Source organism: Ammodytes marinus, assembly GCF_949987685.1.
Source record: "Ammodytes marinus genome assembly, chromosome: 11".
Classification (NCBI taxonomy): Eukaryota; Metazoa; Chordata; class Actinopteri; order Uranoscopiformes; family Ammodytidae; genus Ammodytes; species Ammodytes marinus.
The window spans coordinates 4,489,343-4,505,120 of NC_137215.1; the positions used below are offsets into that span (position 1 = coordinate 4,489,343).

At 39.5% G+C, this 15,778-nt stretch overlaps 1 protein-coding gene across 1 annotated transcript in view; it reads left to right on the plus strand.

Annotated features, from left to right (window-relative positions):
• Positions 1 to 15,778, plus strand: part of LOC307257573 (LIM domain-binding protein 1-like) — a 34,451-nt gene that overhangs the window by 13,088 nt on the left and 5,585 nt on the right. The window contains exons 2-9 of the mRNA XM_080036834.1: positions 9,976 to 10,078; positions 10,513 to 10,557; positions 11,613 to 11,688; positions 12,842 to 12,944; positions 13,340 to 13,512; positions 14,332 to 14,454; positions 14,898 to 14,975; positions 15,478 to 15,601. Coding sequence (XP_079892960.1) covers positions 9,976 to 10,078; positions 10,513 to 10,557; positions 11,613 to 11,688; positions 12,842 to 12,944; positions 13,340 to 13,512; positions 14,332 to 14,454; positions 14,898 to 14,975; positions 15,478 to 15,601 — 825 coding nt within the window. The remainder of the gene's footprint in view (positions 1 to 9,975; positions 10,079 to 10,512; positions 10,558 to 11,612; positions 11,689 to 12,841; positions 12,945 to 13,339; positions 13,513 to 14,331; positions 14,455 to 14,897; positions 14,976 to 15,477; positions 15,602 to 15,778) is intronic.

Below are 15,778 nucleotides of genomic sequence, written 5' to 3' on the forward strand. Positions count from 1 at the left end.
TGCTTGTGTGTGTGTGTGTGTGTGTCTGTGCGTGAGTCTGTGTGAGTCTCTGTGTGTGTGTGTGTGTGTGTGTGTGTGTGTGTGTGTGTGTGTGTGTGCGTGAGTCTGTGTGAGTCTCTGTGTGTGTGAGTCTCTGTGTGTGTGAGTGTGTGTGTTTGTGTGTGTGTGCCTGTGTGTGTGTATGTGTGTGTGTCTCTGTGTGTGTGTGTGTGTGTGCTTGTGTGTGTGTGTGTCTAGGTGTGCTTGTGTGTGTGTGTGTGTGTGTGTGTGTGTCTGTGTGTGAGTCTGTGTGAGTCTCTGTGTGTGTGTTTGTGTGTATGTGTGTGTGTGTGTGTGAGAGAGATAGAGTGTGTCTATGTGTGTGTGTGTGTGCTGTGCCGTTGCTATCACAACCAGCCAGGTGTCACTTCAGCTTCCCTGACAGTTGTGAGCTTCCACTGTGGCGTCAATATCTCCTGAAGGCTATGCAGGATTTTTTTTCAGATTTTGCACAAATGTCGACTCTGACACAGTGATGAACTGAATAGATTTTGGAGTTCATAGGTGTAGCGTCCAAAAAGGCAGCAACAGGAATATGAACATGCCTTTTAACCAATTCTCTCTTCAGATTTCTTTACTGCTGCTTCACTTTCTCTGTGGCACAAGTGTTTTATGCCGCTGTGCTGGCGATAGTCAAAGGCCGGAGGAGACATTGTGTTGTTTGGGTTGTTTGTCTGAACGTCCGGGCCATTCTTGTGAACGCGATATCTCATGAACGCTTTGCGGGATCTTCTTCAAACTTTGCACAAAGTTTGAATCTGAGTCATTGTTGAAATGGTTAGATTAGATTGGATTGGATATTGGTCATAGCGAACTGAGTAGATTTTGGAGGTTAAAAGGTCAAAGGTTACTGCCACCTTACACATTGTGAAGTCTTAGTGACCTTGTACCATATTGTAGCTTCTTCATCCCCCCTCTCTCTCTCTGTCTTCACATTTCAACTCTGTACTGTCTAAAGCTTGAAAATGCCAAAAAATTATCTTAAAAAAAGAAAGAAATCAAGTGCTGTGTCACAGTTGTTTTGTTATCCACCTTATATGCAGTCTGAAAAAAATTAATATCCAATACAATCTATTTACGATTTTTATGTATCAGAGAGCGCATTATTATCTGTTATGAGAATGCATGGAAGGAATTTCAGTGTGAATGCCGTGCAGCCCATCTCTCTGTATATAATAGTATAGTGTATACCGTAATAGTATAGGCTACATGGGCAGTGGTCTTAGGGAGCTGGGGATCTATAAATACCAGAGGACACATTAAGTCTTATGTAGTACAAGACCCTTTTTCCGGTGACTAAAATAAGACCTTGTATAGTATGACTGACATATAATGTTTCCTTACTCTAATGTTATCACTTCCTATGTGATGACTGTGTGTGAATGAATGAAACCTGGAACCCTGTAAAGGTCTATGTATGACTGTGTGTGAATGAATGGAACCTGGAACCCTGTAAAGGTCTATGACTGCGTGTGAATGAATGGAACCTGGATCCCTGCAAAGTAAAGTTGACCAGTTAAAAACGTTGCTGAAGACTCACTTTTTTTGCATTGGCTTTTAACAAAAGATGAGACTTTGACACTCTTTTTTTTTTTTCATGTCAGCCGCGGAAAAATTAAAAGACCAGTCTGGATTTTTCTTAAATCTTTACCTCTACATTACTTATTGAAAATGCTCTAAATGACAATATTTTTATTGTGAATTTTGTAGAAATGTTGTCAGTAGTTTATAATATAAAATCAAAATGTTCATCTTACTCAAACATATGCCTTTAAAGAGTAAAAACAAGAGACATTTGGAGTGGTCTCTTAATGTTTTTCCGGGGCTGGGATGTTGTTTTGTATTGAATTTTGCACAGCACTTTGGTCAATTTGACTGTGACTTCCTACCAGCTGTACTTGCCAGGTGCTCAGTGCATGTGTGGACTACATGTGACTCGTACTAAATACAGATGAAACCGGATCCGATTCTCACAGTCAGGCTTGTAATAATCCATATGTTACCCGGTCGGCGGTGTAATTCTGGTCTATGTTTATATAGCCATATATATATATTTTGCAGATGATGCATTTTTTTCTTAAGGCGCTAAACACTGCCGGTGAATAGGGGAACATTTTTAACGTATAGATATCATCATGAAACTCTTTGCCAGTAGATTAGGCCTAATGACATTGAAGCAATTATTTTTTCTATTAGAATATTTTCAGAAATGTTTGAAATAAATGTCCAAATTTGGCGATATCTAACTAATAATCTGTAAATGTGCTTCTCTTTAAAAAAACAACAATCTGTGTTGGATAAAGCCAGAGTCAAAATCTTTATTACATTTTTAAAATATAAGAGTCCAACGTTTTTACAGAACAGGTTTTTGATAACAGCCTGTTTGTCATTTTGATTTTCTAGGTTTGAGATTTTTTTAAAGATATTTTTTTTTTGGCATTTTTTTATGCTTTTTATTGATAGTGTAGAGACAGAGTTGAAATGGGGCAGAGAGGGGAGTGACATGCAGAGAACGACCAATCGAACCCGGGTCCGCTGCTGGCCGAGGTCCATGGGGGGGACGCCCTACCAACTGAGCTAAGGGCACCCCTGGTTTGAGATTTTCTTGTGAATAGTGTATTCATTAAATAGTCCCTGTGTTCCAAATCACATACTCTTTCTTTTTACTACACTACATACTAAAGTACAGAAGAGTTTTAGGGCCACAGAAGAGAGAAAACAATCAGATAAGGAAGTTTTTTTTATCATTATGTCGAGAAAGGTCAAGAATAAAGACGAATACTCCAAAATGCTATCGGAGTTAGTGGGGCATTTATGTATTTCCAGCATACTACAATTGACGTGTATGTATTTGGGACATCCTAAATCTTTTTCCGGCATACTAAATAGTAGGGAAGTATGGGGATTGGAACTCAGGGCTTGTTTTGTATTCTAAAGCTTGATGTGAGGTGTGTGTTTGCAGCAGTCGCCACTGGAGGGAGACACTGTTTATCTTTATCTCTCCTTGTGTCAGTCCATCAACACTGAACACAGCACACTGGAGCCCCCCAGTGCTTACATGGTGGTGTTCCTCTATTTCATTTGTCTGTCTGTTTGATTATGTTTATTTGGCTGATAATGTTTCATATGCAAGACATTCACTAACTAAGAAATCTACAGACGCAATCAGACAAAGTTTAGTCGAATGTAGGCTACCTTTTTTTTTATAGGCTACTAGTATGAAAGAAGACATGTTATGGAAGGAAAATAGACAAAAATCTCAAATTGGTACCAATCCCCCCAGTGTTTACATGGTGTTGTTCCGCTATTTTCTTTTTCTGATTTTGATTGGATTATTATTTGGTTGATAATGTTTCATGTGCAAGACATTCCTGAACTGAGTTTTGGACCTTTTTAATTGTGAAAGTTTAAAAAAAATATATAAAGAAAAGACACTGGAGAAACATCTTTCCAAACAAGAAATCCTTGAGCTTGGCCTGTGCAATAACAAGAAGGCTTCAGTCTATTTTTTTTTTACTCCCCCTGTAATTTTTTCACAATGAATTTTCCCCTCATAACCACAAATCAAATCAAATCAGTTTAATTTGTATAGCCCAAAATCACAAATACATTTGTCTCAGTGGGCTTTACATTTCATACAATATGATACAATATGACACCCTGCCCTTACACCCTTAGCTCGGCTGAGAAAAAACTCCCAGTAAAAACCCTTTACCGGGATTTTAAAAAAAATTGAAGAAATCTCACAAAGGCAACACTCTAGATATGGACACACTTACTTGAAATAGAATTTGAGAAGCACCTTATTTTTTTAATGATTATTCTTATTAGCATTGAAGGTGCAGTGTGTAATATGACATCATCAAGAAAGTTCTACAAAGTTCTAGAATGCAGCGCTCCCTGGGTAACCCCAACCCTTTTGAATAATAACAGAAGCTACAATGGCCTTCAAGGACAAGAACAATTCTAATTTCTAAACAATGCACCTGATGACATTCCAACTATGACACTTTAAAGATGGCGGCACTAGGCCTTGGTCCAAGATATGCAGAAATATGGACATATATGAGACCCTTTCTAAGGGAAAAAAAAATTATTCAAAACATTTTCTTCAGCTATTATGCACTAAATTAAATGTACTTATGGATATTATAATTATTTTCTACAAAATCTGCTAGGAAATAAAACCCCAAATTCTACACACTGCAGGTTTAAATGTCATTTAAAAAAATGTGACCGAGTGGTGGGTGTATGTACAATTACATTGATACATTGATTGATGTATTTGCTGTTCTCCTCCAATCACATCTCTGCTCTGTGCCTTCCGTTGGGTTCATGCCGTTAAGAGTAACTCGTGGTGTGTGGGTTCAACATTCTCTTAATCAAAATGCATTGCTTCACTTCTCTAATCTGCACTCTTGGCTTTATATAATTATATAAACCAACCAGCGAAAGCCTCAACAAATTGAGCTTTAAATGCACTTCCAGACCACAAATTTTTTTTTTTTTCTCGACCGTCAAATATATCGCTGCTTGTAAACATTAGAATGACAGAGTGGTTATTGATTAAAAGTGAGGCAGCGGATTATAGTGTTACATAATCTGGCAGGTCCGGTACTGTGTCGTTTGAAGGATTTTCAGTCGTCCGCTAAGTTAATCATTTTGTTCATAAGCCTTTACTTTACAAGGTTGGTCTGAAATTAAAAAATAATATTTAGGTAACCATAGTGATCGTCACATATTTGCAGAATAATATGAATATAGGTCGATTTGAAGATGGAGTCAGCGATTCTGGAGGATGCTTGTTGTCAAAATCACTTTTTTGGCAAATTCAGTGAATATCTGGTCAGGATCAGCTGTAAACCGTAGGCATTGGGGCGACTGTGGCTCAGTTGGTAGAGCGGGTCGGCCGATGATCAAAGGGTTGGAGGTTCGATCCCCGCCCTGCCACCTGTGTCACAGTTGTTGTGTCCATGGGCAAGACACTTCACCCACCTTGCCTCGTGTGAATGTCGATAGTTAGCCTGCTATCGGTGTGTGAATGGTAACGTGGGAAAGGAAAACAGGTCTCCCTTGCAAAAGAGTCTTCGGTCTCAATGGGATATAGCCTACCTGTATATATAAAGGTTAAAAAAAAAAAAAAAAAATAGGTCTACTGTGTGTGAGCCCAAGAAAATCCAGTGAATACGCAGCCTAGGCTCTGTAAAGGGGCTTGTTGTTAGCTACAGTGAGTCACTTTGTTTACATACAAGGTTACAGAGCCTAGGCTGTGTATTAACACCATAGTTTTTTTCCCCCATTGCATTATGCACATTTAAACAGTGGTAGGCCTCGGACAGGTATTGGGAGGAAATATTCACTGATTAGACAAAATAAATATTAAGACAACAAACAGTCTCCAGAATCACTGACTCCACCTCTAACCAAAATAGATTTTCCCCTAGGGTAGCTTTGCTCTAGTTCAACTTCTTGCAGTGTGAAGTAATTTATAGTTTTCATTTTTCATTTCATTTAACCTTTATTTATACTCGAAAGATCAGTTGACCCTCATTTTAAATGATGTCGAGTCAAACACATTCAAAGCAAAAACAACTCAGACACAATAGCCTACGCAATCTAGTTTGCAAAGCTATGCTGAAAAAGTAGCTTCCTCAACACTGCTTTTCATTCATTCATATTCATGCATAGTCTATGCTCCTGCCAGACTGTGAAATAGGCTAATGATATGACATGAATATGATAATAGCTGTGTGTGTATGTTCACCTTGCTTGTACCACCCTGGGGGCCACTGGTGCAGGAATGGGTCCTGCCCTGGACAGCACTAATTGGGGGCCGCTGTGAGGGAGAGGCAGGCGGGCCTAGACTGGATGGTTTGTCCCGGTCTGTGAGTGAGTTGGGATTATGGTTGGGATGGGCGGAGGAGCTTGGAGTAGGAGGGGCCTTTGTTTGTTCGTGTGTGTGTCGGCTGGCAGGAACAAAGGGTCCTGTCGTAGTAGTAGATAGGTAACGCTGGCCCCCTCCCCCGTACGCAAATGACACTTTAAAAAACATATAGTTGGGGGATTGCAAATTGACAGGAACCAGGGGGAACTGGCTGGAGTATTTTTTTTCCTTTTCCCACTTCACACTGCTTGCCTTGTTTGGGATCATCGCGCCGAGGACTGCATTACCATCATCGGCCCCGGAGCTGGAGCTTTAACAACCGGCTAGCAGCGAGGCTAGGCGGCTAGAAAACACCGATAACACCGCCTTTTCGGTGGTCATTTCTCTGCAGGTAACTCACAACTAACAACCACGCTACTTTACCAGCACCGCAGGCACACAATACATCACGTAAAACTGTCCGGTAACCAAGCGAACGGGTTGGATTTATAAGTGAGTTCCGTGGCAACGGTTGTGTAGCAACTAGCTAGGTTAGTAGTTTAGCATTGGCAACCGTTGTCAATGAATGCGGCCCTGTTGTCAGTGTACGCCTGTTCCCCTCTTGTTAAAGTGAATAATGGCTTATCTTTTTAAATGTCGACATAGCATGACCTCAATTAAGCATGTATTTGTCCCCCCAGAGGAGTGCTAGTCTGTTGGGAAGTCTTGGCACATAGCTGTGGATGTTTTATTGGACGAGGGCCAGCCTCTTTGGATGCAGCGCTATTGTTTGCAGTGAACAGTTTGGGCGGACTGAACTGCATCAAAGTCTCGCTGTTTGGAGTTAACCTCTTGTATATGAGTGGGTTATGCATCTTGAGCGTCTCGTCTGATGTTTTCTATTGAAGTAGGCTATATGCCTGCAGGCTTTATGATAAGTGTGCTTATAAACTCGGTATGCTTTTTGCCTGGTCGCTATGTCTGGCACTTGGATTGATTATTATGTAAATGCATCTGTTACAGTGCTGGGCCCTGCTATCTGCATGTAGGCTAGTTAGATGTTGTCTATGCTATAATGCTGGTGAAATGGCCTCTTGTATTTATTCTACTGTGTGTGTGTGTTTGACGTTTATCCAAGCTGTCTGTCTGTGTGTCAGCGTTTTTGCAGAATGTGGGGGGCCTTGTATAGCCTATTTCTCTTAATTTTTTATATAGGCCTTATATTGTGCGTTCTGTTATTGTGACTATTTTTGGCTTCTTGACTGTGCTGCACTATGGCTCACCTCTTTTGTTTTTAAATGTGCTTTATAAATAAAGTTAGATTGGATTGTCTATTAGAGAAAATATGATTTTGCTATTTTGTCTCATATTTTTTACATCGGAATTGGTTTTGCGCATAGACTTTATATACGTTTTTGCACAGTTGGTATCACTATCAGAGCAAGGAATGATCATATGTTGTTGAAAGCTGTCTGGGGGCTATTGAGGAAGGGGTTATAGGTCAGAGGTTATGCATAGGGATCCCCTGTTGTTGTGTCTTGAGCAGGTTCACCCCTGTTGTAACTGGGAGGAGAAAATGACCTCAGAGACATTCTAAGGAAAGGAAGTAAGGAAGAAAAGGGTTGTTGTTCATGTAGTTGGGACAGGACAGAGTTAGTTAGTTAGCCTACCCCAACTAATGCCTTTTATGGCTCTTATATGTGTCCTTGTGTTGACTTTATCGCCACTATTTCTTTGGTGTAGGGGTCTTGGGGTGTATCCACAAGTTCAGGACAAGTTTATTTGATAGGGACAGTGCACATTAATTAGCATCAGTCTCAAAAATACAAGATTATCTAAACATGCTATAATTCGCAAAACATATACAAATTTCAAAACATATCACAAATGCATGATGAGTTTTTGATAATTTGTTTTCAATGAGGGAAAAATATAAGTAATGTGAAGAGAAAATAAATCCAGCTCGTTTAGGCTTCATGCCACATTTCGAGTTGGCCATGTTTCTCCGCCTGCTGGCTTTAATTTGGCACAATCACCATTTTATATTCCAGCTCTCACAGCGACAGTGATTGCTGCTGTGCATAATTAATTAAAACTAACACATTAAGCTTGTGATGCCTTCAGGTTCCTGTTGGGATTACCAGATTTACAAGCAAGTACAAGAACCTCCACGATTTACTATTATCTCAACATATTATCCAGTATCTTTCTCCTTTTTTTTATCTTTCTCCTTTTTTTAATCGTTCCTTTGCACTGGCCCACGGTGTATGATGTATGTCAATAAAAAACTTTGACTTGACTATCTGTTCAGCTCATTATAAATGCACCACTACAAAATGTATTATGTTTATCTACTTCTAGCATTTATTTTTTTAACAGAATGATTGTTCCTTCGGTGTATGAGTGTGTGTGTGAATGGGTGAATGTGGTAAGATATGTAAAGCGCTTTGGGGCTGAGAAAATCGGCTAAAAAGCGCTATATAAGTCAAGTCCATTTACCATTTCCTTCTTTAAACATTGTTTTTAGACCATATAACTTACACAAACATACAATTAAATAACAAAGGCAAGACCAAGACACAAGGAAAATAAAAGAGTGCTAAAATACCAGCATCTCCAAAAAAATAATTACATTTTTTTTTCTGTATCTGCGCCAAAGAGTTGGGCGACATTATTGCTATTCTGAGTCACATTTCGAGCAGTTGTTTCCCCCCTCAAACATGGCATTTTTTCCCACTGCCTTATTGGATTTAAATTTGTCTTTGGGTCAGATTCAGACCCTGATTCCATGCAGCTTCTGTCTGTGTGAGGTCTGTCTCTTTTGTTGAGAGGAGATACGGACGAGATGTTTTCTCAGCGTTGTGAATTGTTTGACCCTGAAAAGCTTCATCTGGGCAACGAAGGGTTAACAACAACAACAGCCGGGGACCAGGGAGAGAAGTGGGGGGATGGGTGAGAGAGAGGCTACTAGAGGGGGGAAGAGAGAGAGAGACACACACGTAGCGCAACACACGGGCACAGAGACAGACAGACACACACACGCACAGGGGCACACGCACTCACACACAATCTTTCTCTCTCTCTCTCTCACACACACACTCTCTCTCTCACACACACACACACACACACATACACACACTAGTTAGGATTACATGGGGGAATAGGGCTGGATAGCAAAGTTCAATACTTGGTATCGACCCATATATCTCCATACCATCGATTTATGGAAAAATGTCTTATTGTGCAGTATCTAAGGGGTTAATCTCATAAATGTCAGTGAGCCAATGAGAATGCAGCTTGTTTGATGTGCCATTATGTAAAATAGCTGGTGATTGGCTAGTGTGGAAGCATCCAGGAAAAATACATTAGATTACAAACAACAAGGGTCAGGCAGTATGCATCAGTGAGTATAGTCATCATGTCATCTTGTTAGAGTGGATTTCGTAAAATTAAAAATAAGTTTTGGTAACCAGTATCTTAGTCAATGAGTATCTGTATCTATAGCAAAACATTTTGAACAATACCCAATGCCAACCCTACATGGGGATGTGTGCAGAGAAATATGTTTTTACACTATTATGGTTTAGATGGTACAAGACCACATAGATAACTAATTTCACTGATTGCTTTCTCAGATTTTTTTTGCAGGGCCGATAAATACACACACACACACACACGCGCACACACACACACACACACACACACACACACACACCCTCCCGTGGTACATTGTTTTCTTGTCCATTTACCAGATTGAAGATGCATTAGGTAATGAAAGGCTAGCAGCAGCAGCAGCAGCAGCAAATTGTTTTGGCCGCTCGCTTTTTTAATATAGTTTTTTTTATTTGAGTAAATCTCGACATCATCGTCCAACATTAGATTACTTTGTGATTCGCAAGAGCTAAATCTGAAGTAATCTAAACTAAATCTCTTCTAAATCTCTGCTCTTTTCTCTCTCTCTCTCCCCCTGTGTGTGTGTGTGTGTCGTGTGTGTCTCTCTCTCTGTGTCTCTGTGTGTGTGTGTGTGTGTGTGTGTGTGTGTGTGTGTGTGTGTGTGTCTGCTGTTCGTTCAGGCTGTTCGTCAAAGTCATTCAAGCTGTACTCTCCTAAGGAGCCCCCCAACGGCGGCAGCTTTCCCCCCTTCCACCCGGGAGCTATGCTGGACAGAGATGTGGGGTGAGTCAGTCTGGATGTTATTTCAGAAGGAAAATATAACTTAAAGTAGGGCAGATTTTGGATTAATCTAGTCATTAAATCATGGTTGGTCTCATTTTAATTCTGGCTATAGCTGTAAGATTTGATATTTTAATTAGCTGTCTTCGGAAGAATGTTCATGTCTTTTTTTTTAGGTCAAAGATTTTTAGAAATAAAGATCGGTATTGAAGTTTTCTGGCTTATATTTTTGTGAGTTTCATAGCACATAATCATTCTTAAAATGGTGCCCCCCTCCTTTGTTTACATACCCATTTACAGATCCTAAGCTGTGAATTAACTGGATTTTTCTGATAAAATCTATATTGACAACAAGCATTGCTGACTTCACCTTTAAAAACACATGGTCTTAGAAAATGGTTGCTCATTTTTGTATTTGTTATTTTTCTTCCTCTTAGGCCTACACCCATGTACCCCCCGTCATACATGGAGCCTGGCATGGGGTGAGTACACTGAATCCTTTCATTGGCGAACATAAAACCCCCTTTTAAAGCCTGTAATTAAACCAATGTAGGCATTAAAAAAATCTCTCGTAATTAGTCTTGGCCGGGCGGTTACCATTTGTTTGCACTGTGGGTGTGGAGTGTCGACTGTAGAGAAGCAGCCCCCCAAAAACTAGTGCAAAGTGTTGAATAACCCTGCGTTCCAATCCCCATACTTCCCTACTATTTAGTATGCCAGAAAAAGATTCAGGATGTCCCAATACATGCACGTCAATTGCAGTATGCTGAAAATACATAAATGCCCAACTAACTCCAATAGCATTTTGGAGTATTCGTCTTTTATTCTTGACATTTCTCGACATAATGAAAATAAAATTATCTTGATTTTTTTTTTTTCCTCTCCTGTGGCCCTAAAACTCTTCTGTACTTTAGTATGTAGTGTAGTAAAAAGAAAAAGTATGTGATTTGGAAAGCAGGGTAAGGAATTGAATGTACAAATGTATGTGTCGACTTCTAGAGTCCAAAAAAATCAAACTAATAATTGCACTCAGTCACTGACACTAAACAGAGTGATACAAGGTACTCCTCTGGGTTGTGGAAACATTGGAATCGATGCTTGTGTGTATTTTAATCTGTGTTGACGACCTTGTATTTATATTGTCTTTTTATATGGAACTTTGAGTCCGGAATTAAAGACCTACTTCACCGGTGGGAATATGAAGGTGTATTGAACTCTAAGATCCTATGTAGTATAAATGTGCAAACATTTTTGACATTGGTTCATCCTAGCCTGAGAAAAGGCAGAAAGAGTGTTTTATGGTCTCACTGTCTAACCCTATAGTTTTACTAGTGTGACATCACACTAGTAAAACTATAGGGTTAGGATTAACAGGACAGCTGGGCCAAGGGAAGACTGAGGAAAGACTGAGGGAAGAAAAACCTTATTCATTATATTATAATAGTGATTTTATAGTGATAGAACGCTGGTTCCGTATGGGTGAAGTATTCCTTTAAGTATTCATTCAATAAGCATTTTTTATTTTTTTCCATTTCAGGAGACCGACACCGTATGGGAACCAGACAGATTACCGGATATACGAGCTGAACAAAAGGCTACAGAACTGGACGGAGGTGAGAGAGTCACGCAGAGAGGAGGAGTTATGTGACAAATGAGCACTTTTCTATTTTGTTTTTTAAGAGTACACACACTTCACAAAGCTATTGTTACAGTATATCAATGTGAGTATATTACTGTGAATTTTTTAATAAATTATGTTTATTAAAAATACTTTAAAAATGCGTCAGAAGGGGGGCCCCCTTAGCTCAGTTGGTAGGGCGTCCCCTCCACGGGCCTCGGCCAGCAGCGGACCCGGGTTCGATTCCAGCCTGCGGTCGTTCTCTGCATGTCACTCCCCTCTCTGCCCCATTTCACCTCTGTCTCTACACTATCAATAAAGCATAAAAATGCCAAAAAAATATCTTAAAAAAAAAATGCGTCAGAATTTCCATTATATGCTTCCTACTTTTGCCAGTACGTCCTTTACTGTAGCATTACATTTAATTTTCAGTGGCATTAAAAAAATTATTAAAAAGTCTTAAATTTTACTTTGCTATCCATGGGTGTTGCTACATTCGCCTGTGAACTGCTTACGGTTGCCATGTTTTCAGATATCCCCCCTCTACCAGATGCTGTGTATGTGCAGCTAACCGTGCTAGGGATTTAGTGGCATATTAAGCCGGAAAAACTCACTCACTGACTTCATTTACATGCAGGCTTTAATGGGATTATCTGATTCCCAAACCTGGTTAAAATGTAATTGGAGTGCAGACTGCTTATATGGCTGAGTGCGCCGCTGAGTGGTTGTTATGAGCCAGCAATTTATGTCATTGTCAGTCTGCACACTGCAACAAATACATGTCTACACTAACCCTCTCTGTACATTGGAGGAGGGTTTTAACTATATTTAACTTTTGCAACAAAATATAAATAATCTGAATTGCAGCTCTCCTTATTTAGAAAGTTCATCTCGTCAGTAATGTGTTTTTTTTAGTTCTTCACCAGTCGCAACAAAAACAATTCTTACTTCTGTTGTGCTTAATATCTTTTGATAATGAACAATTTTTAATGGAGAAAATATGACATTTATTTTGTCGTGTTTTCCTGTATACAACTTAAGGGTGTCACAGTTTCAATTGTAAGTCAAAAATCCTTCAAAATGATGTCATGATCGCGACCTTTCGAAATGTATTGCCTCACGTTTGTTCCTCTCTCTCTTGTTTTCAGGAATGTGACAATCTGTGGTGGGACGCGTTCACCACAGAGTTCTTTGAGGATGACGCCATGCTCACAGTCACCTTCTGCCTGGAAGACGGGCCCAAAAGATACAGTAAGAAAAGGCTGATCATTATAAAAAATATATATAATTAATAAAAAAACTAAATTTAAAAAATTATTTAATGTATTGTATATCATGTAAATCTCAAATCTCTTTTTATCTGAATGTTTTATATAGTTTTCAAATTTAGTTGAGTATTTTATCATGGTTGGCATATAACTCTTAGTAGCATTTTGTACATTTTAATTTGACCCTTTTTGTGACTGTCAATTCCTATGCTACTGTACCTGTCCGTCTATCTTTTCCATGCATTTGATTTATGAGAAAAAAAAAAATAAGATAATATTTTGGTGTTTTTCGCTTTATTTTACAATTTTTTGGAGGGACAGAGTTGAAATGGTACATTTTAATTAATTAATTATATATATATTTTTTGTTGTGTGCAGCCATTGGAAGGACGTTGATCCCACGATACTTCCGCAGTATCTTTGAAGGCGGCGCCACGGAGCTGTTCTATGTGCTGAAGCATCCTAAAGAATCCTTCCACAGCAACTTTGTGTCTCTGGACTGCGACCAGTGCACCATGGTGACGCAGAACGGAAAACCCATGTTCACACAGGTATACGGTTAAAGGTGCACTGTGTAACTTTTGGGTGTGTTTCGGAGAAGTGAGCATTTTTCTAAAGTATATTCGTAGGTTGATAAGTGATTTATTGAATGAATGAATGAATGAATTAAGGCTTTATTTTGAACATGTTAAATATTTGCTCATAGAGTTAAAGGTGGAGTCAGCGATTCTGGAGAACGCTTGTTGTCAAAAAACACTTTTTTGTCGAAATCAGTGAATATTTTCCTCACAATTAACTACCCGTCTACTGTGTGTGCGCGCTGAAAAACATCAGGTGCTTTTACATAGGCTAGCTTCTGTAAACGAAGGGTATGGATACAAAGGGGACCCACCTTGGCTAGCAACATGCCAGTTTACACTCTGGATTGTTTTTCAGCGCACACACAGTACGAACAGGTTGCGGATCGTGAGGAGATATTTACTGATTTTTACCCACCAAAAAATTTGACAAAAAGCATTCTCCAGAATTGCTGACTATATACAGCCCTGGAAAAAAAACAAGAGACCACTCCAAATGTTCAGTGTCTCTTGTTTTACTATTTATAGGCATATGTTTGAGTAGAATGAACATTTTGGTTTTATTCTACAAACTACTGCCAACATTTCCACCAAATTTCAATACATTTTTTGTCATTAAAGAGCATTTTCAATAAGTTATGTAGAGATGAAGATTTAAGAAAAATCCAGACTGGTCTTTTTTCCAGAGCTGTATATTACATATTGTAAAGTGATATTGGACAGTTAATGGCCAGCCCTCTCTTAACTCTTCTGTTGCTATGCCCACTAACTATTCTCTGTGTTAATCCTAAGGTGTGTGTGGAGGGCCGTCTGTACCTAGAGTTCATGTTTGACGACATGATGCGGATCAAGACGTGGCACTTCAGCATCAGACAACACAGAGAGGTTCTGCCACGCAGCATCCTGGCTATGCACGTGAGTCACACACTGCAGAAAACACACGCAGTCAGTCAGTCAGTCAGTCAGTCAGTCAGTCAGTCAGTCACTCACTCACTCACTCACTCACTCACTCACTCACTCACTCACTCACTCACTCACTCACTCACTCACACATACAGTATAATTTTTAATTTATCACTTTGACATGTCTCATATTCTTGTACATGTGAGTTCTAGAAAACCACACACTAGCAGACAAATACACACACACTCAGTCAGTCAGTCAGTCAGTCAGTCAGTCAGTCAGTCAGTCAGTCAGTCAGTCAGTCAGTCAGTCAGTCAGTCAGTCAGTCAGTCAGTCAGTCAGTCAGTCAGTCAGTCAGTCATTCACTCACTCACTCACTCACTCACAGAGCAGTCAAATACACAAACTTTACATACATGTATTAATCTTAAACTTTTTAACCCCGTTCACGCAGGATCCCCAGATGCTCGATCAACTGGCTAAAAACATCACCAGATGTGGGCTGTCCAACTCCACGCTCAACTACCTCCGTGTAAGAACATTTTCCTCATTGTCCTTTTTTTATTTTTCTGTCATCCACCATATAATTAATTGTAACAATTGTACTGCTCTTATTTATAAAGAACATACATATTGCTGTTTTATATTGTATTTTTTTAAATATATATTTAGCTCTCTGTAACTTATCATCATAACTGATCAAATTCTACGTGTAAACTTGTTAAGCATTTTTTTTTTTTTAAATCTGAAAATCCATCATTGAACTTGAAAGAAATAATCATTTGACATTTATTGTGATAATTATCTATCAACTGATATGAACGTCCTTTGTCATGATTACATTTTTATTGTTTAATTTATTTTGTGGTAAAAAAGACCAGTTTATTATACCAGTTTACAGAGCCTAGGCCTTTATTTTTTTTAAAGGCATGATTACATATATAGCCACATCGCTATATAGCCCTTACTATACACACAGCCGCCTTCCAACCCTCCATCATAACCTCAGTTCCTCCCTTCGTTTCTCCCCGCAGCTTTGTGTGATTCTGGAGCCGATGCAGGAGCTGATGTCCAGACACAAGACGTACAGCCTGAGCCCCAGGGACTGCCTCAAGACCTGCCTCTTCCAGAAGTGGCAAAGAATGGTAGCACCTCCAGGTATCACACACACATTCACACACACATACAATACACGACAGCGCAGGCACGCACCACAGACACACACAAATCTAGTTGCGGGGGCGCTCCGGTGGCGTAGTGGGATACTGCGTGTACCATATCTGCTTCGGCCTTCGTTGCAGTGGTCTTGGATTCAAATCCGACCCGTGGACCTTT